The 24,660-nt window shown below is 50.0% G+C and overlaps 1 protein-coding gene across 1 annotated transcript in view; it reads left to right on the forward strand.

The window, feature by feature from the left end:
- The window catches only part of LOC116870773 (histone-lysine N-methyltransferase SMYD3), a 149,983-nt gene that overhangs the window by 40,996 nt on the left and 84,327 nt on the right, over positions 1 to 24,660 (forward strand). Inside the window, exons 4-5 of the mRNA XM_032862873.1 lie at positions 7,308 to 7,395; positions 12,317 to 12,491. Of these exons, the coding sequence (XP_032718764.1) occupies positions 7,308 to 7,395; positions 12,317 to 12,491 (263 nt within the window). The remainder of the gene's footprint in view (positions 1 to 7,307; positions 7,396 to 12,316; positions 12,492 to 24,660) is intronic.

Consider the following 24,660-nt stretch of genomic DNA (forward strand, 5'->3'; position numbering starts at 1 on the left):
GAGCAGGGGGAATGGCAGGCAGTGAGAGGAGCAGGCTTCCCGCTGAGCAAGGAGCCCGACCCAGGGCTCGATCCCAGGACCCCGAAATCACGACCTGAGCCAAAGGCAGATGGTTAACCAACTAAGCCACCCAAATGCCCCTAAATAAACAAATCTTTATTTTTTAAGAAAAAGACTGTTCTCCCTCCCACCAAGCAAGGCAGACTCCAGTCAGACCCCCAGGGACCCCCGCCCACTGGGGTAGAAATTGAGAACTCAGACTATGTATGGTGCCATTCATGACGTTAGTGCTTCTAGAGGGTGCGAAAGGAAGGGTTAGGAAAAGGAGCCACTCAAAGAGTTGCTACCACCAAAGAAGCTTAGCTTCAGGAAGGATAACCATCTTGCTGAGGTCGTACAACTAAGGTGCAGGGACTCAGATCTACAGTTTATGACTCTAAAGCCAGTGTTCCTCTCACCGAGTTCTAATTATTGTGTACAGTCACTTGTTAATTGCTAATTAGAACATGCAGCAAGTTGAACGTGCTTCAAGTGGCGAACTTCCTTCCTTTGCCTTCTTCCCCAATCCTTAATGCCCATTGACTGCTTTGTGCTTGGAGAATGAATGCTCTATTTTTAACCGCTGCTTTTCTAGTTCATGAAAGAGCCACTTTCCCCCTCAAGTTAAACTGAATTGCTTTCAGTTGTTTTTGCCAAAGGAGTTGGAAATTGGTTCCAGCAGAGATGTTTCCTGTGAATCATAAAGGTTTTGAATGATGTTGTATATTAATCTCTTAGTTCCAGTACATTCTCCCCGAACCGGAGTTTCTCAGTCAGGGCTCTGCAAATGTTTGTTCCCCTCATGAGTTTAAGTCTCTCTCCTAAGTGCAGGCTCTGTATTTGAACCTCATTCTGCCTTAAAAACCAAACACAGAAAAAACTTTCCTTCTTTTGAGACTCTAGAATTATTGAATTACTGGAAAAGTCTGTAAGTGTCCTGTAATTTTATTTCCCATTCTATTCTCCTCTCCCTCCCATCCAATCTAATTAGACTTTGCAAAAGGATTGGATAACAGGAAGTCCTGGAAAGCAGCTTGCCTTTCTCCTTTTCCTTTTAATGCGAACCATCTGAAATTAGCTCAGTGCAAGAGTTTCGGCGTCCAGCGCTCGTGAGCCGAGTGAACACATCTGTTTAAGTGTCTCGGAGACAAAGTCGATCTGGATGGCTGTGTCTGATGTTGGAGCCTGATAGAGCCTGGTGGTCTTTCCCCAGGGAAGACACCTTGCCGGATCCCAAGCTTATCCTGTTAAGAAACTCAAATTTCCCATCCACCACTGGCACCTGGCAGGTACGCTTCCTACCCTGAGACCCAAAGGAAGCATTTGGCCGGTTCAGTGGGATGTGTTGAGTGGGACCCTTTGATGTCATGGTGAGGTTATCTCCTGTCACCTGGCACCTTTTATTTATTTATTATTATTATTTTTTAATGGGTAAGGGAACGGCGCCAGGGTATCGATGGAGCAGCTGTGTCTGAGGGAACTTAAATGGCATCGTGGATCCACTCGGGGTCAGGTGGGGACGGGACCTCTGGGCCAAGGGAGCAACGGGAGGCTCAGGATGAAGCCAGGAGAGTCAACACAGGGCACCCCCAAGTCGCTGATGCTGTGTCGGGGAGCAGGGGTCCCGAGTGAGCGTGGGATTTCTTATGTGGGAGAGAGCGTTCACGTCATCTTCTAGACCCACATCTGGGCATTCAGCTGGTTCGGCAGCTGCAGTGGAAATATCGCCCCTTCCCACATAATCGTGCTGTAGAAATATCAGAAACCAGTCGAGATACAAGCGTGGAACACACAGTCTCCTTGGTTGAGAGTCTCTTTCCTGTTGTGGTGAAGTCAAGGTGTTTTATTCTTGTGATACCGTTACCCGTGGATTGTAGGTCACTCCTCTCTCATCTTTTGTTGGTCACCAAATACATACGGGATAACTGATCATGCTGGCATGGGGGACAAAGATCCGATCGGATCTTGGTCCCTCCAGAAGTTCTGAGGCTTGTTGGGGACACAGGAAAGCCGACCATCAGGGACAGCTTGGTGTCAAGAGAGGTGTGCAGAGTAGCCGCGGTGGCTCAGGACAGCTGGGTTAACTCAGAGGGCAGCATGAGACATGATTTCCTGAGGGAGGACATTCGAGGCCCATCCCAAAGGGGCAAATGGGAAGAAGATCAAAGAAGTGAACAGAAGAGGTGACCCGAGGGAAGAGCAGAGCCTGCTGTCCGGGTCCTTCCAGAATCCGAGGAGAAGGATTCTAGTTGGAGAAGGAGTGTCACGGCAGTCATAGAGCCCGGGTTGTGCCAGACTTGGGGCGGGCTCTGAGAGGACGGAATGGGGGCGAGGAAGAAGGAACCAAGTATCGAGAGAACTGACTTGAACCTTGGGGAGTAGTTGGCCCCGGCGTTTGGGGCAGGGGAGGCGGTGAGGAGAGGAGCCTAAGAGGCCAGAGAGGGAATGGAGTGACTCAGGAGACTTATTCTTACCAAGGCCTGACAGCAGCTGACAGAGGTCAGCCTCAAGTGAACTATTGCCATGTTTTTTGTCTAAAACGAAGCCAAGCTCTTGACAGACTTTTCTGGAGGTGCGCAAGAGAGAGGTCACCAGAGGTACAGCTAATGTGGCTCTGTGCTACTTCCACCCCTGAAGTGGTCAAGTGGAAAGAATGGGGGTGGGCATCGGACCAGCTGCCTTCACGGGTGGGGGAGCTGACGGGCAGGAGGAGGAAGGCTTGCAAAGGGACACGCAGCTAGTCAGGGCAGAGGTGCTGTCGGTGCTGGAGCCGACGTGTCCTTGCTTCTCGTCATCGTTTCCTGGCGGAGTGAACTCCTCAGGAATCCCTCTGCCTGTAGTCAGAACTATTTTTATCATTTGTAGAAAACTCAACAATAGCACATCTGATTTTTTAAAAAAAGAAAAAAATATAGCTGTGCGTAAAATGAATGTTGCCACCTATCGGAAACCAATTTCAGGGCTCACCCCCTAGAGCCCCATTCTCACAGTAAAGCGGAAATTCAAAAAGGAATTTTTTCCCTAAATGACTGTCCTAAATGATAGCAAGTCTCTTTGATATGCTTGGATAAGAAATCATGAAATAAGGGTATAAATTTACTACCTTTATACCCGAGGGGCTGTAGAAAAGAACACACTAATAAACTCTTACATTTGCAAATGGAAAAAAGTAGAAGATTTAAATTATGCTTCCCTACGTTGTTTCTCTGTTTATGAATGCGTGTCCTGTATATATAGGAATGCATATGTATATGAACACATACACGCAGAATCGGATGTGCCCCTTCCCGCTGAGGGGAGAGGGGAGAGAGACCCTATTGTAGGGACAGTCACAGAAGTCACAGAACAAGATAGTGGGTGGGAGCGAGGTGAATCAGGAACCCGAGGGTGCAGGGAATACGACCTCTCATATCATAGTGAGACATTGTAGGGAGTTGATGGTTTGTTGTTGTTTTATAAAGATTTATTTATTTCAGACAGAGAGGGAGAGAGGGACAGAGCACAAGCACAAGCAAGGGGCGGGGGCAGAGAGAGAAGCAGGCTCCCGGCAAAGCAGGGAGCCCGATGTAGGGCTCGATCCCTGGACTCTGGGATCATGATCTGAGTCGAAGGCAGATGCCTAACTGACTGATCCACCCAGGTGCCCCTCATGCTGGAGGATCTACTGCACTTTTGCAAGTGCAGGGATTAGGAAGATCATAGGAACCATGAGTTGAAGATATTTTGAAGTGACTACTTCCCAGACCTGTCTCACCTTTTGAGCAAGCCTAGGAGAGAAACAAACGAAAATAAAACATAAAGTTAGTGCAAAGAGCTTGAGCCCTGAAGCCAGACGGACTTGGATTTGAATCTTGCCTCTGGCAGTTACTACAGAAGGACATATGTGGCACATACTTAAGGAGCAGGGCAGGTATCTTTTGCCTCATTTGTCATTAGAGGTATGGATGCCCTACAAGGATGTTGTGAGGAGTAATTGAAATCCGTACAAGGGACATCCAGATCGTGACCAAAGAAATGGCAGCCTCCATCTTCCAGATCTATCCTACAGATGTTTCACTGGGCATTTGTTCCATACAGTGCTCTGTGCTAGGTATGCGGAGAGGCGGGATCAAAGCAGAGGACCTATATTTAGCTCTAACATGTACACAAACAACAATGGAAGAACTCTGTCCACAACAGTCTCTTTGCTGTTTATGGAACATCGGGCAAGCTCCTGGCTCAGCACCAGGGCACTGGCTGTCCTCTCTGCCTAGAATTCCTATCTTCTCCCCCTTGACCTCTCTCTGATCTTCTATATTATCTTCTCAGTGAGGCTTTCCCTGATCACCCTGCCTAAGACGGAACTCTCTGGGGTCAGTACTCCCTATCCCCCTTCCCTGTTTACTTGTTTTTCCTTCTGATAAATATGTATTTCATGTGTGCATGTTTTCTGTTATACCAAGCTCCTCCTATCTCTTTATTGTAAACCCTCTGATTTTTTTTTTTTTTTACTGCTCTATTCTCTGTGCCTAGAACATTGCCCCAGTAGGTACTCAGTAGATGCTTTTAGAATAGGTGATCAGGTGACTTAATTTCAGCTGCAGGGAGGGGCACATGCCAAGGTCCAGTGGCCAGAAGAACAGCGGGTGTGGTATGGGCTATAGTAGTTGCCTATGGCTGCTCTAACAGATGATCACAAACTCAGTGGCTTGAAACAACACAAATTTATTCCCTTACAGTCCTGTAGGTCAGAAGCCTGAGACAGGTTTCACTGGGTGAGAATGAGGGTCCTTGGAGGGGCTACCTTTCTTTGTAGAGTCTCCTAGCGGGCGGCAGAGGGGCAGGATTTGTTTCCTTGACTCTGTTGGATTCTGGAGGCCACCTGTTCTCCTTGGTTTGTGGGTCCCTTCCTCCATCTTCTAAGTAGACAGTGAGGTTCGGTCCTCAAGTTACATCACTGACCTCTTCTTCTGCCTCCCTCTTCCACCCTGAAAGACACTTGTGATTCCACGGGCCCCACCTGGGGAGTTCAGGACCTGCTGCTTATTCTCGGGTCAGCTGACAAGCAGTCTTAATCCCACTGGCAACCTGATTTCCCCTTTGCTATGTACCCAGACATATGTATAGGTTCTAGGGACTGGGACATGGACATCTTCGGGGGCCTGTTATCTGCCTCCTGTAGAGTCTAACAAGTGAGATGTCTTGCCTAGAGCTTGAGCGGCCAGGAGTAAAATACAAACCAGGAAGATTTCATCCTAAACAGCCATGATTGTCAAGGTTTAACACACAGGCTCTTTCTGGGAGGAGCCGGGGAGTTGCTTTGGAGTGAGGCAGTGGGATGGAGGCTTTAGGAGCTGAGTGTGGACTTAGGGAAGGCACTTAGGAGATTCATGTCTACCTTTTGAAAAGCAAGTAACTTTCATTTCCCTCTCCTGTGTATAGAAAGCTGGGTTCTTATTTAGAATGCCCCCCCAAAAGTAGGGTGTATTTATAGTGTCCTTTTAAAAACCACCCTGTGGTGTTACTCATAGGCAACCTGTAAAACCCTGCTACACACAGGCACCCTGCCTGACACGAGCGTACATGTTTCCTCGTGTGTGCACCCACTGCCTCACCCTGTTCTTGGGATCTCTTTTCCCTGGCTCTCCATGGCCCTCTTTTGTCTCTGCCCTGCCGTGCCAGAGTGATCTGTATCATCCTCCTAGGCCTGCCCTGGCAGTGGTTCTCACAAGAGTCATTGTATAAACGTCCCCTAGGAGGCATGTAAAAATCTTCAGGGAGATTGCTGTAGTTTAAAAAGTCTGCCCTCCCTCACCTTTACCGTGATTCGGCCATGATTTAATACAACTTCCTTGGATGGTTCTTCTCCCTGAAACCCACTGAGAATTTAATGAATATTAAACACCTGGTTTTGAATGGCATCTGATGACAGTTTTTGATGCTTTGATTAGCCTCTTTAAAGCCGCGCTGTCCAATAGAACTTTTGTGATGATAGAACTGTTCTGAATCTGTGCTACCCAGTACGGTGGTTACAGCCATGCGTGGCTATGGTGCTCTTAAAATGTGGACACACAAGAAGAAGAGAGGACCTGCTTACTAAGCCAGAGGACCATGCTTAATAAATGATAACTCACAGTTTTGTTTTGAATTGCTTTTTAAATTGTTGGGTATTCTCTGTTCTCCTCCTCTCCTCCTTCTTTTTCATCTTCCTCCTCTCCTCCTCCCCCTCTTCCACCTTCTTTTAAGTTTTTGCTGAAGTCACAATACGTTCACATGGGTGTAATTGTACTCCTCTTACTCTTTCCCAGATGCATTTTGATTGATAACTACGTTTTTGATTCAGGTACCTGTCTCCAAACAAATGGTTCTTTCTCTTGCCCCTCTTCCCCGTCCTGATATATCTCAGCTATATCGAGATATAATCCACATATGATACAAAGCTGCCAGTTGAAGTATACAAGTATATCACAGAGTCGTGGAACCATGTACACAGTGGATTTTACGGCATTTCCATCGGCCCGAGAAGAAGCTCCATCCCTGTTGGCAGTCCCGTCCACTTCTCCCCACCCTTCCCCTCTGTAGCCAATGAGTAACTGACTTTCTGTCTCTGTGGATTTGCCTATTCTGAACACTTCATTTCAGTGGAATCATACAGTATGTGGTCCTTTGTGACTGGCTTCTTGCACTTAGCTCGGTGTTTTTAGGGGACGTCCTCATTTTGTTGCTTTTCACTGCCACTAATATTCCGTTGTCTGGATATGTCACATTTTATTTATCCATTCATTTGATGGGCATTTGGGCTGTTTCCACCTTATTTGCTAGAATTATGCTGCTGTGAACATTGATGCACAGGTTTTTGGGTGAACGTGTTTTTCTCTCTCTTGGGGATCTAAGGAGCGGAATTGTTTAATGATATGGTAACTCCATGTTTAACTTTTTAAGACACTGCCAGACTGTTTTTGCAAAGTGCCCGCAGCATGTCACATTGCTACCAATAACACAGGAGAGTTTGGTTTCTCCACAGCCTTGCCGACACTTGTTATTCTCGGTCTTTCTGACATCTTTATAGCCAGGCTGGGGGGTGTGAAGTGATACCTCTCTATGGTTTTGATTTGCATTTCTGTGATGGCTAATGACGTTGAGCATCTGTCCAGGTGTTTATTGTCCATTTGAATATCTTCTCTGGAGAAATATCTGTTTAGATCCTTTGCCCATCTTTTTCTCCTTTGCCCATTTTATTAATTGAATAATTTGTCTTCCTTTCTGTTCTCTTCATTTGGCCTGATCAGGATGCTGATATGCTCACTGGTGATGAGCAGGTGTGGAAGGAAGTTCAAGAATCCTTGAAAAAAATTGAAGAACTGAAGGCACATTGGAGTATCCTTTTACCTGTAGATTGAGCCATACTGTTGGGACTGTTGCTTCTTTATTGGTTGGAGCTTAGCGTTAATGAGGCCAAGTCCATGGTTTGACCTTTGCATGAGCCAGTGAGTTTCATTCTGTTTCACGGTCACAGGCTGCATCCCAAAGCCCAGCCAACAGTCTAGGTAATGGCTGGGCAGAGTATGGCAGAATCGGCATGAATACCTCACCACCATCAGATAGTAGCCGTAACTCATGCCAGTAATAGGAGGGTAAGTAGTAATCTCTAGATGGTGTACAGGCACTGTACTAGGTAACAGGTTTCTGTATTCCTTTCCTCCCACAACCTATGTCTCTAGGAAAAAATAACTTAGACTCCTTCAAAGTTAAAATCATTGACTCTCAGATCTAGAAGTTTCATATTAAATCAACCATGACTACCACAGCAGAGGGAGTTGCTGCGCAATAAATTTTCTGGGCATAAATAGTAAGGACCACAAGTGGGTCAAAGTTCAGAGTAAGGAGAGAGCACTTATGCTGGAGGTCCTCAGGGGAGGCCACACTGATGTACTGGGAGAGAGGTAGCACAAATCAGGGACAGGGTTTGAATGGGTAGAGGCTGAGAGGGAGGTCGCTTCCAGTAGGGGAGATCACTTGAGCAAAAAACCTGACAAAGGGAAACGCCAAGGCCAGAAGAAATAGAACAAGGTAGATGAAAAAGATAGTGCCAGGTCCTTCAGATGCCTTGGGGGAAATCCGATCCCAGACAGTAAGAACATCTGCAAATGAGGTTTCTATCTACAGTGTTCTTCAAGGAGTTGTACAGAATAGAAGAGGTGGATGGGCAAACTGGTCTTGTTTTTAAAGGTGAAAAAGGGATCTTCTGAAATCTGAAGCCAGTGGGTTGTTTTTGTCTGTCTGTTGCAATGTGGGGAAAGAATCTGTAGCTGATTACTAACAGAATGGAAAGGGAGCTGTGATCAGCCTAGGCTGCCTGGGTTCACCAAGAGCAAGTGAGTCCAGAGAGTGGTGGATTTCTTTGGTAAAGTTTTTATGTGGATTTCTGGAAGATGCCCAGTTAAGAGCAGTCAAGAAATTGATCCTGGATGCTAGCATGGCCAGACAGCTTTCTAAATGCTTGAGTGGCTCTTCTGAGAAAATGATGCCCTGGGGTCGCTGTGACTCTGGAGTGCCCTGTTCCCACCTCGGTCCTCTCCCGCCTTTGACTCTATGCCTTGAATGGCGATGCAGAGCCCAGGGGCCCTCAGATTCCCAAAGGTTGGAGTCAGGGGAATGGCAGAGGGTGGGTGGATAGAATCCAGAGCTCAAGACCCCTGAAGGCTTGAATGATGCCTGAATCTGAACAGACGAAATTCAACAAGAATGTATATAAAATCTTCTGTTTGGGTCAGAGTTAAGTGTGTAAATAGACCTCAAGCTTAGCAGTAGGACATGTGGAACGATTTTAGGGTTTTGGTACACAGAAAAATTTAATCACGTTTAAGAGGATGATATAACCCCTCAAAAACCTCCTGCGCTCTCGGGCTGCATTAACGGAGACGAGGAAATGAGAAAGGGGATCTGTGAGTCTGATCATATCCAGAGTTCTGGGCCTGGTTGGATGTAAGGCATATTAAGAAGGATCTAGAAAAACTAAAATAAATTGTCAGGCATGGGGCCAGGGTCCAAATGGAGTTTGAAACCCTGTCTGTAGGCAGGATGGGAGATACTGAGAAAATGGTCAGCTCTGGGAAGGAGAGGGGGGCCTGCTTGGGCTCAAAAAACCATTCTACTGCAGAGAAATAGGCTCATTCTCCAGGCCCCCCTACCGTGGAATTGGGGCCCTGGATGACCCAGCCACAGTCAGGTCTCAGCGGGACAAGGCCTCACTGAAAATGGACTCTGCGCCAAGTGCTGTGCCGGGTACAGCCCACCTTCTGGTCCATACCACCCTGCTCTCACAACTCTCCCACAGACATCAACACCTCTTGGCACATGCATCCTGGAGGGGCATCAGAGGCACAATGGTCAACTCTGGGAGGTTAAAGAAGGTTATCATTCTCTCTGCTTCAGGGCAGCTCTCCACCCTGCTTCTCTCCAGAGCTCAGCTCCCCCCTGGAACAGACCAGCTCATATGTAACACCCGGCAAATGCCAGACACTGCATTTCTGAGCAAATACAATGTCAGCATCCGCTTGGGGGAAAAGCCTCTTAGTTAAAATTATTCCATTTTTTTGCTCACTGGGGTGTTTTATAAGAGAGGGTTGCCTCGTTTGCCAGCAGACAGTTGCCAGGGTTGCCAAGGAAGTTGGCGTGCGGTCCCTTCCAGCTTGCCGGGGGAGAAAGTAGATGTATTCCTATCGGTGGCTTCAGAATATCATCACATCTGGTTTTCGTTTCTAAGGCTTGTCACCTCAAACCTCTTGCAGATGAGTCGGAGCATATATAAATGAGTAGACGAGTAGTCATGGAGGTCAAACAACACAACGGTGAAGTAAGGCGCAGTCTTGCCCCAGAAATGTCTCGTGTTGCATAAGAGACCGTCATTCCCCCTGGCAGTTTGTCCAGTACCTAATCCTGGAATGAAAAGCCACAGAGGTTAGCCCCGCAATCTGTTACAGAATCATTGCGTTGCCTGAGCTACTGCTCCCCCCAACCTCTGGGGATCATTCAGCACACTTTACCCATAATGTCAGATGAATACAAAAGAAGTCACCGACTCAATTTTTCTTCAGTAAATGCTCCTCGCCCGGGACCAGAGTCAACTCCTCAGAGACAAGACTCACCCTAAAATTACAGAGTGTGGTATACAGGAAGTGTGAAATAAAAGGCCCTGGGCTGTGCGTTGTGGTGCTCACGAATCTAACCAAGGAATTCCTGCCTCAGGGGTAAGGTGCTGTGCCTCCGGCGGGGGGGGGGGGGCACTGAAAAGAAACACTTCTCTCGTGAGGTTCATAAAGACGCTAGTCCCCACTGCCACAGGCGGCTTGACTGGATTATTACAAGTGCTAACGTTCTGGAAGGCAGCACCAGCGGGTGGCAGGGAGGCTAGGAGGGGTGGATGTTGATGAGGGGAGATAAAGGGGAGCTGGAGCACACTGTTGGTTCAAGGTGGGGTGTGCCAAATGGGGACCAGTGAAAGATGGAGGGGCCTTTGTTCGGGGCGTGGGGGGTGGCACTGATCGGGAAGAGACTGGGTTGGGTGGTGGTGGTGAGGGGTGTGGGTAGATGGGGGTTCAGTCCACTGGACCATTTTCTTTCCCCCTAGTGGTGTTCAGAAGTCACGTGGCATTAAGGGCTCTAGCGACATCCTCAGAGCCTCAGATCTGACCGATGACAGAAGCAGCTCAGATTGAAATCCAGCTTTAGCTCCAGCCAAAGGCTCTGCCATTTCTGCTGCCTCTAAGATCTGCAACCCTTTTCGCTCTGGTGGAGTGTGGCAGGATGTGGAGTGTGCAGGTTGAAGGGGGGAGGGTGGGGGATGGGCCTGCACTTTCCCCAACACATGGCACCCCAGCAGCAGCGGCGCAGGAAGGGAAGCCGAGTGCCCGCACTCTGGCCTTCAGCTGCGCTTCTGCGGTGTTCACCTGGGCGGGTGGATTCACGGCACGGTCCACGCTCCCTACAGCACGTCCTCAGTCCTCCGACTGCCTCTAGAAGAGGGCAGGGAGGAATAGCAGTTTCAAAAAAGGCAGATCACAGGGTGCCTGGGTAGCTCATTCGTTAAGTGTATGCTGTCCACTGAGGTTATGATCTCCAGGGTCCTGGGATCAAACCCCACATTGGGCTCCCTACTCAGTGGGAAGCCTGGTTCTCCCTCTCCCTTTGTCCCTCCCCCTGCTTGTGCACTCTCTCTCTCTCAACTAAATAAATGAAATCTTTAAAAATAAATAAATAAAATAAAAAAGGGCGATCGCATCAGGGCTGCATGAGAGGAAGTTGGGGACTCACAGCGAATCAGACAGTCAGAGTTGCTCATAAGTGAGTACTGGGTCTTTTTACAATTTTTTTTTTTTAAGAGATTTACTTACTTAAGAGAGAAAGAGACTAGGGGGAGGGGCAAAGGGAGAGAGAGCATTTCCAGCAGACTCCATGCTGAGCGCAGAGCCCATCACGGGACTCGGGGCTTGATCTCATGACTGAGGTCATGACCTGAGCCCAAGTCCACACTCACACCCTTAACCGGCCCTGCCACCCAGGTGCCCCTTTTTAAAGCATCCTTTCCCCCTGCCCACAGTTGATATGCCTGAGCCCTGTTCTTAATATTATCATATTATCTCCCACTTCAGAGATTCAAAATAAGAATACTTTTTTTTTTTTGGTTAAGTATAGGCCTGATCCCTTTTGCTTTATAATAATAATAAAGAAAAAATAGCTTCAGTAGGAGGCCCGGTGGAGATGTATTTCTTCAAGTTGCTTCCCTCGTTCGTGCCTGTGGGTTGTGTACTTGGCTTCCTGTATGCCCAAGATTTGGATGACCCAGGGGCAAAAACGAGCTCCTCCGTTTTAAAATGGAATCCGTCTGAAGCTTCTTCCATCTGGATCGGTTTTGTAACAGAAGCTAACACAGTACACAGGTCAGGCTGCGATAACCTCACCGGTCGTTTAGTTTCACATGCGGCTGCACTGTTTCACGACGGGCTTTAAGGAGAATCTGTAGAGGAGCGTGAAGAAAGCAGGGTTCTTTGGGAAGCTTAATCCCCCAAAGTACAGGCTTGCTCGGAAGACGGTTTGTTGACGTAAACAGAATTTGCTTCTCTGAGATGCCACTTAACCCGTTTTTGTTTCTCAAGTATGTTTTTAGGCAGCTCATCTGTGTGAAATAATGGGCTTCTCCTTCCCTCCTGTGCCTGGCGGCTGTTCAGGCTTGCCGAGAATCTCATTTTCCTTGTTTTCCTGGTGGAGACAATGAATCCTTAACTAAGGTTAATCACAGAGTGGGAACAGGTGCTGGCCATGTGCCAGACCATCATCAGCAGCAACGCCGAGCGCCTTCCCGACATCAACGTCTACCAGCTGAAGGTTCTCGACTGCGCCATGGACGCCTGCATCAACCTGGGCCTGCTGGAGGAGGCCTTGTTCTACGGCATCCGGACCATGGAGCCGTACCGGTGAGTCCTGGGGCCGGGCCGGAGTCAAGGCTGCAGGGCCTTCCCTGCGCCAGAGGACTTACGTCCCAGAGTCACTGCAGGGACCGCGTCTTAGCGAGTGTCCCCGTTTTGTTTTTGTTCCTGAGGTTCCGGCCCTGGGGCAGGCCCTGTGGGGGTGCAGGGGCTGCGGAGATGCGGTCTCTGTGGAGCTGCGGGTCCCGGTGTGGTGTGTGGCTTGCGGCAATGGGGCAGAGTGCAGGGCGGGGGGAGCCTCAGGTCCACGGCCGGTCCCTAGCTGGGGGTGTGGGGGGGCTTGTGTCATTCGCCTCTGTGGACCCGGGTGAGGACGGCCCGCCTGGGGCCCTGAGTCTGGCCGACAGATGGTGGTCTCTTCCATGTGTCAGGGCTTTGTGGTTCCCGGGGTGCCTTCGCTCGAATCAAGTGACCCCGTAACCGCCTCCTGAGGCTCGCGGGAGAGCGGGGAGGTGCCCGTGCGCAAACGTGTCGGAGACCGGTGGAGGAGCGATTGCGGATTGTTTCTTGACCGACCGCAGCCCCTTCAGACCAGGGCTGTGTCGTCCCCGATGCTTTTGTAACTCACGGGAGCTTTGGTGGTGCTGAGGTCGGGTGATGGTGGGCGCGGGACCCGGTTTGCTGGGGGCCAAGAGCATGAGTTCGGAAGTCGAGACCGGTCATGCCGAGGGCAAGGGCTCAGAGTCATTCACCATCTCCCGCACAGGACAGGGTTGCTCACAGCTGGGAAGGTGCCCTGAAGCCGGGGGGACCGGGAGGGGTGCCGTTCTGGGTGGCACTGAAGACCGTGCAGTCACGATGACAGCCCTGAGGGGCTAAGCAGAGGGACAACCCAGCTCTCAGCCTACCCGGCATGGGACAACAAGCAGGGAAGGGGCTTTAGTGAAGGAGGGGGCAGGGTCCGGGCTGCTGTCAGTCCCCACTTGAGGACATGCCTCAGGAGGCGATGGAGGGGAAAGTGACTAGCATCAAGGGGAGAAGAACAGAAGCAAGCCCGGGACCCCGGTGGGAAGTGAGACACGGAGCAGGAAGCCGGCCTGGCGGGGTCCACGCAGAGAGGAGCCCGAGGACCCCACCAGCCGGGTGGGCGACAGGGGTGCACAGGCCATTCCCGGCCCCACGGTGCCCAAGGGTGTTCTCAGTGCTTCCAGAGGTGGCTTCTTCCACTGCCGTGTGGTCGGACAGCTCTGGAATCCAGACTGTGAGTCAGCTCGCGCCCAACTGAGAAGCGATTGCCTTCGGGGCTGAGACAGCAGACTTTCCCATGAGCCTGAAATGTCTGCTCAGGATGATGAATCTTGTGGGTTTTCAGAAAATATGAACCGAGCACAAAGAAATAAGGCTTCGTTCTCTGAGCCTCGGTGTTGCAACGAGAGGCGGGTCTGGGAAGATTGGTGTCACCTCTCTGAACCCTGGGACTGGGCCTCGGGAAGCCAAACCGCAGGCCGAGCTGGTGGACCGCAGCCAGGAGACTCGGGTCAGGCCAGCCCTCCTTCCTGCAGGCGCTCCCCCAGCCCCTTGCCCCACACTCCGGCTGGCGCTGGACCTGCACCTGCTGCCCCCCCCGCCCCCTCCAGGCTGCCCTCCCAGCCTGCTCTGAGCACAGACACTCGACATGGGTCCCCCTCCTCGATAGTGCCGCGTCTGCACACAGTTTGAATCCTCTCCCCATGCCTGTCACGGCTTCTCTGAAGCGCTAACTTACCCCCGGGTGAACCGGCTGGAGTCCCAGAGGCCTTCCTTGTTGGGGCGGGGGTGGGGGGAGGCACGCCCACCAGCGTGGACTCCAATTTGTTTGGAATACATCTGGTTATATGTTCCTGGCGCTCGGCAGGTCACAGTTTCTCTGGAAGGGTACCCTCCGTGCCTACACCGCGTGACAGGTTTCCAAGCCTTCCCCAGTTTCTCTTCCCTGGAGCTTGTTAAGAAGCTGGCCCAGAGCAGTCTGTGTTTCCAGAAATCCCATCTGCATTGATTGATGCACTTGAAACCCATGGGATCTGAGCGGTGTGCGGGCAGTGGTGGTTATTGTAGGGGAAGCAACCCAGGGAGAGGGTGGATGCTGGCGCCCTTGGCCTTTCTTTCCTTTAGCTCAGCAAAAGTGAAAACAAGGAACGAATGGGTCAGATGCTCGTTGAGTCCTTTAGCAATCTGGAAGCAGGAATGTGAGAGTCGGTGATGCTTTCTGCCCCGCACGTGTTCATGGGGGAGTCTGCGCTGGGGTCCGTCAGCCACTGACTTGGTCTCCGGCAGGTGCGCCTTCGGTTCCCCTTTAGCCAAGGACGTGGGCAGTTAGCTTGGCAGTTAGCTCGGCGTGAGTTACTGAGAGGGGACGGGACTGCCACCTGCTCTAACGGTTTTACAGTGATAATATATACCGTTTGCCGCAGCCAGATTGAGGGCAAGACTCTAGGCGTGATGTTCTCCCTCCTGACCTTGGCTTAGTTTGAACTACTGACCTTAAAGGAGAAGGCGTCCGCGTTCTACCCAAATCACCCCATTGCCCTCGGCTCCCTACTTGCTGCTCTGTCATTTATTTTGACTCGATAGAAGTAAATTCCCTTTATGATGCAACACAGTATTAAGATCTTTGTTTCCTGTGGTGCCTCGGTGGCTCAGTCAGTAAAGCCATCTTCCTTCAGTGAAGATCTGCCTTCGGCTCAGATCATGATCTCGGGGTCCTGGGGTAGAACCTCGAATTGGGCTCCCTGCTCAGCGGGGAGCCTGTTTCTCCCTCTGTCCCTCCCCCTGCTCGTCTGCACACTCTCCCTCTCTCTTTCTCATTCTCTTTTTCTCTTTCTTTCTTTCATTCTCTTAAAATCTTCCAAAAAAAGATCTTTCTGTTTCATAAAGTAGGTTGGCATTAATTCACACACAACAAAATCTATCATCTTTAGTTCCTACCGTTTCTTCTGAGAGCATCTGTGATTATGCATGGTCATCTGTCCCGTGGTACTGTGAACATTAAGCAGAAAGAAAGCAATTTAAAGGTATTTCATAAATTTTCATTAAAAATGTAATTAAATAAAAACCACAAGATGAATTGAGTTGCAAAAGTTAGTTTGCCAGTCGTAATTCAGAGCTCGGGAAGCATTCTCCTGCTGAAGAAGGCGCTGAGATTTACAGGAGAGTCCCCAAACCAGCCCTTGAAACTCTGCTTGGCCCCTAATATCACTGCTGAATGCTACACATGTGTGCAAAAATGAAAAGGAGAAAGAAACCTAAAAACAGAACTGAATATAGTTTTAAACTTAAATTATTTTGAATATAAAATCAAACTTGATTCTCTTTAGGACCCAGAGAAAGATCTAGAGAAAAAGAGGCTCGTTAAGGCTTTGAGGAGGACTTTGGCATATCACGGGTGCTCTGGTAGCATAACTTTTGTTCTAAGACTAGCATAGACTTCTAGGAAAGGACGTTTCCTAAAGGACACAAGTAAAAATCACCCTCATCTTTCAGTCTCCTGTTCCACTCCCTGAAGATAACCACGGCACGTTTCTTTCCTGAGGTGTTTAGTGTGAGCCCCTAAACTTCCATTTGGAACACACTTGCCTCATTCTTTAAAGCCCACGTTCTCCTTCTGTCTTTTCCCAGCGGTTCTTACGTGCCCAGAGACTCTTGTTTTCCCTCTCACTTCTCCTCCCCTTGAAGCTGCTCACCTGGGCTCTTCCCTTTTCCTCCCTGTCCTTTCCATCCATCCCTCCTCTTGTTCTTGCGGAAAGACTCAGTCCCAGTCTGCATCCGCTCAGTGTGCCCAGGACAGTGGTGGGTGCAGGCGGGAGGGAGAAGCCAAGAAGTTTCCTGCGTGCGCAGAGTGGAGAAAATCCCCTGTTCTAGAACTGGCCGTTTTCACTTCACTGCAGCGCGTGGCCATCAGTCCAGACCAGCTTCTGAACAGCCATCTTGTTCTTGGTAGCACATCTACAGAGTTTCGTCTTGGGAAGGTACCAGAGTCTGTAGACCAGTCCCTACGTTTCCATTTCCTTTTACTGTGTGAAGGAGTACGCCATTAACATCCGCTTGAATCTTTGTGCACCGATGGGACCGGATCTGTGGGGCAAACCATGTGCTAAATTCCTAAATGCCAACTCGCTGCATTTTCCCTGGAGATAACGACCCGCAGATTGTGTTTGCCTCCCACCGAGATGTCACTGTCCTCAGAAGCAATGAGAGCTGGTGACATGATGTTTATTATACCTGATCTGAATTCATTTCAGGACCTAGAAGGCTCGTCCCCTTTTCCTTGACCAAAGCCTGCTCTTACAGGGGGAGGTTTGCTGGTACTGACTGGCAGCATAGTGTTTTGTGGTGACAGAAGGGACATTTTGGGGAGTGTCCTGGGAAAGAGCAGAAGAGCGTAAACTGCAAAGGGACTTGAACAGGTGGGCGCAGATCAGAGAGCGGGGAGCGGCGTGACTCCCCCTCGTGGACTACACGGAGTGATCTCCCCTCCCTGTGGGGCCCGGGGCGTAGTCGGCAGAGTGGGAGCGGAAGGCGCTGGCTGGAGTATATAGGGCAGAACTTTCCCCTGCTCCCCGCACAGTGTGGGACCCAGAGAACACACCAGAGCTAGGTCTCTACCCAAGAGGAGGCCTGAGCGCCTGTACTCCATGCAGTGTTCTGGTAACTTCCCTTGCCGGCCACCTGTCTTTCTGGTGAGATTTACAGAGCTGTGTCCCCCCCTAGTGAGTGAATGGTTGCCTTAGTCTCTGCCCGCAGAGGTGGACAGTCATCCTTTGGCCACTTTATCTTTTTTTTCCCACACTGTAAATTTCCGTCAAAGTCTCTTGGGCCAAACTCCTATCCAAGAGGTTGAGCTGCATGTTTGTGTAAAGTACTGAGTTACCTGACGGACCTAGCCGGGCCCTCTTTTCCTTTGCTACCAATTTTCAAAGACTGGGTTCTTAGCCATGGCCCCTGTCTGGACACTGGGAGGGGGGTGACCGCCTGTGCCACAGTGCACAACCCGGTCCATCAAGGCCCAAGCAGTTTTCATTTAAACTTTTTAATATCAGGCCTTTTAATTCAGTTCCCAAAGGCTCTCTTACTTCAGAGTCTGGAAATCCAACAAAGGAGACACGAAGGAGGAGGAGAACAGCAGGAGCCAGGACCGCGATCACCCCCACATGCAGCTGCGCACGTGGTCGTAAACCACGGACTTCGCGCGCACACCTGATGTCCTGCGTTCCTCCGGGGTGGTTGACTGCAGCTAACACGAGGCTGTTGCTGGGGGTAAAGGAGAGCGTTGTGGGCGGCTTCTTGGCCTGGACTTCTCTAGGGGCAGTGGAGAAGTGAACCTCTCTCCTGCGGTGACCCGCTCCTCCGAAAGCACCTGCTGCCCCGGCAGGCCAAGCCACCTTGCTCAGCACGCCGCTTGCGGGTTTGGGCCAAGACGTAGGTATGGGCTGGCTGTGCCAGGGGGTTCCAGCCCTGACCCCACGAGCTGTGTGGGAGTGACCCGGCTTTGTGGTCTTAGTTCTGGAAGAGGAGTCCGAGAGCCTGTGTGCTGGTGTATAGCTCCGACCCTCCAGCCCCTCTGACGAGGAAGCAGGCAGCCTCGGCCATGCCCACGCTCCTGAAGGCGGCCCTTCTCGGGCTCGTGGATGGCACCCCAGGCCTCCAGCACTTGAACAAGTGCTCTGGACTCTGACAGAACTCTGGGGGACAGCAGACGGGTTTGGGACATCTGGCAGCCTCACAGACCAAGCTGTTGGTTCCTCCTCCTGCCCCATTTAAGTAGGCTGTGTCCTTGTCCTCCCGCCTGTCTGAATGCGCATTCCGCAGTGACACCACGGGGGGGCAGCCCGGAGGGAATCGGACATATGTAGGAACCTCCGCCTCGCCTGTTTCCGAGAAGCGGAAGATGGCCTTTCAGTCATGCCTGGTAGCAGGAGACAGAATGGGATACCATGTGGACTGCAAATGCTTACCCCCGTCTTCCACACTTGACAAACAGCTCACTAGGTGGCCTTCTGGAGGCACAGGATCATGTCGGGACATCTCAGCATTCTGGGTCAGGCACACACTCATTCTTGTCAACTGAAGTCTTTATTGAGACCACGACATGCTCTGTGATAACTATTGGCGAACAAGACAGACCAAACGAAGCAGCGTCCTGACTCTGGTGGAGCTTGTTGGCAGCCCTCAGTAGCCAGCTGCGTGTCACATTTGGGTCTCTCCAGAAAGCCAGGCACTCTGAGAACCTGAGGAGGAATTCTTGAGCCAAATGAAGGCTGGCTTGATGGGACCAGTTTGAACAAGTTTTTAACAGTGCTGGAGTCAGAGTCCCTTCCGTGGATCAAATACTTGAATCTCTTGGGGTTTACCTACTGACTTCCAAGATTTCGTTGACCATTCTTCTGGGTCAAAGTCTCCCCATAGAAGAGTCAGTATCTCTTCGTGAATCCCTCTCTACGGTGTCCTCCAGGCTGGCATCCCCAGTTAGCTCTGCCATGTCATGCTCCAGCCAAACCTGGCTGTGTTGGTTTGCCTGGGCTTCCGTAACAAAATGCCGCAGACTTGGTGGCTTAACAACAGAAATTTGTTTTCTGTCAGTTCCAGAGGCTGGAAGTCCATGTTCAGGGAGCCAGCAGGTGTGGTTTCTTGTGAGGCCTCTTTCATTGTCTCAAAGACGGCCATCTTCTCTCTGTCCTCACATGGTCCCTCCTCTGCCCACATGCAGCCCTGGTGTCCCTGTGTATCCAGATTTCCTCTTCTTTTAAGACACCAGTCACGTTGGATTAGGGTCCACCCCCGGGACCTTATTTAACTTAATCCCCTCTTTAAAGGTCTTTACCTCCAAATGTACCATCTGAGGTGCTGGGGGTTTGGGCTTTCACATAGGAATTTGGGAGGGACACAGTTCAGCTCCTAACTCTGGCTTTATGCAGCTTGGCCACTGCCTCCTGATTCTCCATCCCTGGAGAATAGCAGTTCCAAGGATCACTTCCCCTACACTTATTTTCTGTGTATCTGGACCTACTGGACGTCACTGTCTGACTTGAAAAAGGCTTTTCTTGCCTCCAGAGCTTACCGTTGAATTGAGGAGCTCTTAGGGCACCCAGGAGCCAGTGCCAGGATGCTTGGGTCTCTAGGAGTAACTGGGGTAAACCTCCAGACTCAGCTCATGACCAGCCCAGTGCTAGTATGAAGGGTGGACACCAGTTGGTCCCCAGAAGATGACTTCTCCCCCCAGCTTTCCAGGGGACACTGAGGGGAGAATGTGGTAATTGGATTTTTTTCATGCCACTCTTTTGACACAGCCTTAAAATCAAATGCTGAAGCTCCCAGTTACCTTTATTATAAAGTCATGTATAGAATAGAGATATATTCCTAAGAGAGAATCTGCTTAGGACACTTTCAGGTTCTTTGGCCCCATCCCAAGCTGACCAGGTAGATTAGATCTTAACAAAAATTGCACATGGATAGGCAGTGGTGTTACTGGGCACCCAGGACCAAGTGGGTGGTGGTGGTAAGAAGGTGTCTTAGTATAGGTCACATGGCTGGATACATTCTGGTCTGGGTGATCTGGAACACGATCATCTGTGTGATCATGTGTAACATGATGCTATGTGCATTTTCCATTTTCCACCTTCCTTTTCTTCCCATCCCTACTTGGAGCAAGATATCCATTCTTTGCTCCAAAACCCAACAGCCACGAGTCAGCCCTATCCGTTGCTGTAGTCTTCCCTGCCTTTTGGGCGCCCAGGGCAGGCCAAGACCCAAGACGCCTATAACTTTTCTCTGGCATCATCAGAGAGTGACTGTCAGAACTTCTCATTTCAAATCAGGACCAGTAACCCTGCATGACTACCACCGTCCATTGAACTTGAACCCAGGCCAACAACTGGACCAGAGTCCCATGCCTTAGAGGTGTCCCCTTCTGCCCATGGCACGGTTGTGGGTTGTAGTTCCCCTTGTACAAAATGTACATATACTGGAGTGGGCATGTCTCTGAATGGAGCTCCCTGTCGACACCACTCGTGTCCAGTTTATCTGACCAGAAAAATGTGTTCTGTCTCCATGGACCTCCCAATCACCCAGCTCCCAGCTTTGGCTACCTGCTTGGATTTCTATTTTGAATTGCATTGTTAAAGGCCCTTCCAGATTTGTATTCACTCATCTGCTGGGAATATCTGGGCAGACAGAGGTCCAAGGTCTGGGAAGTAGTTCCCTGATCAGCCCCGGGTTCTAGGGGAATCACCCAGGTGGCCTTGCGATCAGACTCAGCTTGTCGTCTGTGCGTCTTACCTCTGCTGGAACTTGAAGGATAGACCTTCTGGGTCTCTTTAAAGTGATTGGCAAACCTTTATTTGAAAACAGCATGTAAAATTTCCATCTGACACCACTTTTGTCCAACTGTTTTTGCCAAATCCTGCTCCTTCTCCCGCTCCAAGCCTCTCCTTTATCACTCCAGTCCGGGACCCTGTCCTGTGAAGGTGCCAGACTCTTTAGGGCAGCGTGACTCATTCTACCACTTAGCCTCCTGGGAAAGGTACAGACCAGGAGAAGAGCCACCAGCACCTGCCCCCCATCTTTGGATAATTCCTCACTTAAAGCTCTTCTCCAGGGCCGCCTGGGTGGCTCAGTGGGTTAAGGCCTCTGCCTTCAGCTCAGGTCATGATCTCAGGGTCCTGGGATCGAGCCCCACATCAGTCTGTCTGCTCAGCAGGGAGTCTGCTTCCCTTCCTCTCTCTCTGCCTGCCTCTCTGCCTACTTGTGATCTCTGTCTGTCAAATAAATAAATAAAATCTTTTAAAAAAACAAAAAACAAAACTCTTCCCCAAGCAAACCTGAAGGGCCCCTAGCCCCGTGCCCCTGCCCCCTTTGGTGGCCCATGTCCTCGGAAAACAAAAGTTGACACCTTGTAGCTTTCAGCCAGTCCACACATGCTCATGCTTCGCGGGAGTCTTCCTTTTCTTCAACTCTCACACTTCAGGTACTGATTCTAGCATCTGCATTCAAGCCCCTCTGGGCCTGTCCTTCAAGGGCATCCTCATCCTGGCTCATGTACTGTCTCTGTGCCCATTGCTAACCCTCCCTTGCCTCCCATCCCATCGGGGACAAGCATGCCAATTCCTCTTTGCTCAAAAGTCCCACAGCGTGGACCAACCCCATCTGTTCCCATGCCGATGCCTACCTTGACTCTTGAGACCCTAGGCCAGGCCAGGACACAGGAAATACTTTTCCTCTGTCGCGTTTGTCTGATTGCCAGTAAAAGCCTCCTTGCGGAGCAGGATGAGAGCCATCGTCCACCCCTGGGGATAGGTCACCTGCACAGGAAAACATCTAGTCTTCCGTGGTCACCGGTGGGTACGAACAAACAGCATGGGCTCTGACAAATGGCTTGTAGTCTTCCTACTTAGGAAAGCATTTCCAAAATAAAAACATTTCCCAGGGGGTTCACTTTTTTTTTTTTTTAACTTGCACAAGCCATCGCTGAGCTCTTTGACTCTCCTGACAGATAATCTTCAGTTTCTTATTACAACAGATTGTACCCTGAGCAGCAGGATATCCCATCCTAGGGAATCTTTTGGGATGCATTGAATTTGTCCTGTTGAATCAATCTCTTGCTTGGCTGCCCCTGTGGCCACATAGCCGCTCTTTTCCTTTTTCTCAGCTCTTGGAAGAGATGGTAGGAAAAAAAAAAGAAAAAAGAATCCCATTTTCCCCTGTAGGGAGCCAGCAGAAAATCAGGTGGCCCTGAGAAATGGGAAATGATGGCTAGAACTTTGAAAGGCTGAAAGAGAATGGACTAAAATCAGTTTGAATTTCACAGAAAGTATAGGTTTTATGCTTAAAAAACAAATTGATCAGCACACACACACACATGCTGTATATCTGTGTGTTTTAAGGGACTCCCATACTGAGTTTTCAGAAATTCTCCAGGGACAGATGAATGAAGCCCCAACTGTAGGTAAAACCGTTTGGTCCACCCTCATAAATCCGATCACCGATAGACAATGGTGATGGCTTTGTAAGGAACAGTAAGTGGTCCTTGAAGGAAATGAAAGATGGGGAATAAGTGGCCCCCACATGATGTTCCTAGCGTGTGAGGTAGCCAGGTCATTCTGAGCACGACAAATACCCTTCGGGTTAGATTGCACGCAGAGCCCCTGAGCTCGGGACCGCAGACTGGCTGGAAAAAATGTCTAGTATTCTTATGGCTGCATATGTTCAAGGGAGGGGCTGCCACCAGGTTCTAGTGTGGGGGGCAGTGGGCTCCGGCCCCTGAAGAGGCAGAGGGCAGGGGGCCTGGGGGCAGGGGAGGGGGTGCCGACAACACCCTCACTGCCAAGAGGCTAATGGACGATGGAAATCTCTCTTACCACACAAAGGACACCGATCATACCATCCCACTGCCCTTCAGAGTTAAAGAGGAGCAAATCTGCTTTCACTTATAATGGGAAACATCGCCGTAATATCCTCCCAGAGTAAGATAAATTGGGTCCAACAGTCGTAAAAGCATCTGCCAACCATTTATTAGCATCTTTGGAGGGGAGTAGGTGAAAGGACTTGAAGAACTCTCCTCTACCTCTCAACTCCCTTCAGCTGGGAAGGAATTGTTCTTATTTATTCAGAGCCGAGGTAGACCAGGCCCCTCGCTTGTCCTAATCTTCGCAGCCGTGGTGCAGAGGAACTTAGCCTGAGCTACTTTCTACGTGAGGAGGCAGAGGAGGAGGCCAACGTGACTTGCCCGCTCCATGGCAGAGCTAGGCTTTGAACTTGTGTTCGTTTATTTTTGTCATATTTACAAAAAGGCTGTCGGAGTCGGCTTGAACCCAGATTTGCTTGGTTACGAGGGTCCAGACCGTTAACTACTCTTTAGAGGGCGGGGTGGGCTTTCCAACCACACCACCCACCTTCCTACTCCTTGAATCAGTCAAGGTGGTTTCTGTTGTGAGTGACAGAAATCCCCCTCGGACTGCCTGACCAACGAAGGGAGTTTGCTGCCCCCGTGGCTGCCTAGCCAGGGACAGATCTGGGACAGAATTCAGGGGTATAGTCTGGGTCATCAGATTGGTCTGTCCATCTCTCTCAATCCTTCTGTCCTTCCACATAGCCTGACAGGCCCAGCCTGATTCTTCTGGCTCTGTGACCAAAGCAAAGGCCTGTTCTTACAAGCTCTCAATTTGAGAGTATGTATTTGGGATGGACTTTTGTGGCATCCATTGGTCTGTCCACTCCTGGTCTCATGTCCACTGGTAGGTAGCCCCTACCAGTAATGCGGGTTTTGTATGGGATGAAAGTTGTGCAAAAGCTTGGCAAGAGCATGGCTGATGGACAAGCCAGGTGTCCACTGTACTAGTTCACTTAGAGTCAAGTAAAAGTGTCAGAAGACTCAAAGGTGGTAAAGAGAATTAAAAAAAAAAAAAATGCAGCAAGCTCTGCACTGTCAAAGCTCTGCTGGGAATGAGGCTATGTAATAAGTGTGGGCTTCTGGAATCCCTGAGAGAGCAGCAGGACACAAGCCAGCAGCTTGGGAAGACGTCTATGGGTAGAAACCTTTGGGCTAGTGAGAGAGAGGGAGCACAAGCAGGGGGAGCAGCAGGCAGAAGGAGAAGCAGGCTCCCCACTGAGCAGGGAGCCTGATGCGAGACTTGATCCCAAAACTCTGGGATCATGACCTAAGCTGAAGGCAGATGGTTAACCAGTTGAGCCACCCAGGCGTCCCTCAAACAGCTGTTTTTTCAACAGGAGTCATTAATGAACTGATGGACCCCTTTGGGTTTGCCTCGAAGCTCCACTTTTTTGGTGGGTTTTTTTTTTTTTTGGTCCTAAGTCGACGTTTTTATCAAAGACGTCATGGGATGAATAGAAGTTGTGTGCATCCAATTTGTAAGGGTTACAAACCCGAGTGTGACAGCTAATGCTTTGGGGGGTGAAACAAACTTCAAAAACATAGCTCCTTCATTAGAAATATTCAGCTGCTACCAAAAAGACAAACTTGGAATTTGTGATTCAAAATTCAGTAACAGGCTGGAGAATTTTCTAGTATTTTGTAGTGGTTTGTTTCTTGTTGCCCCACTAGTATTAATTCCTCCATTCACTTTCTCCCTCGAACCTCTGATGACCTAGTTGTGTAGTTTATACGTGACTGGCCACGGGGGCAGTCCACCATCAGCTCAAGCTGGAGAATCACATTTCCAAAGTCAGA

The sequence above is a fragment of the Lontra canadensis genome, unplaced genomic scaffold, assembly GCF_010015895.1.
Source record: "Lontra canadensis isolate GAN:19392208 unplaced genomic scaffold, GSC_riverotter_1.0 scaffold24, whole genome shotgun sequence".
In the NCBI taxonomy this organism is placed as follows: Eukaryota; Metazoa; Chordata; class Mammalia; order Carnivora; family Mustelidae; genus Lontra; species Lontra canadensis.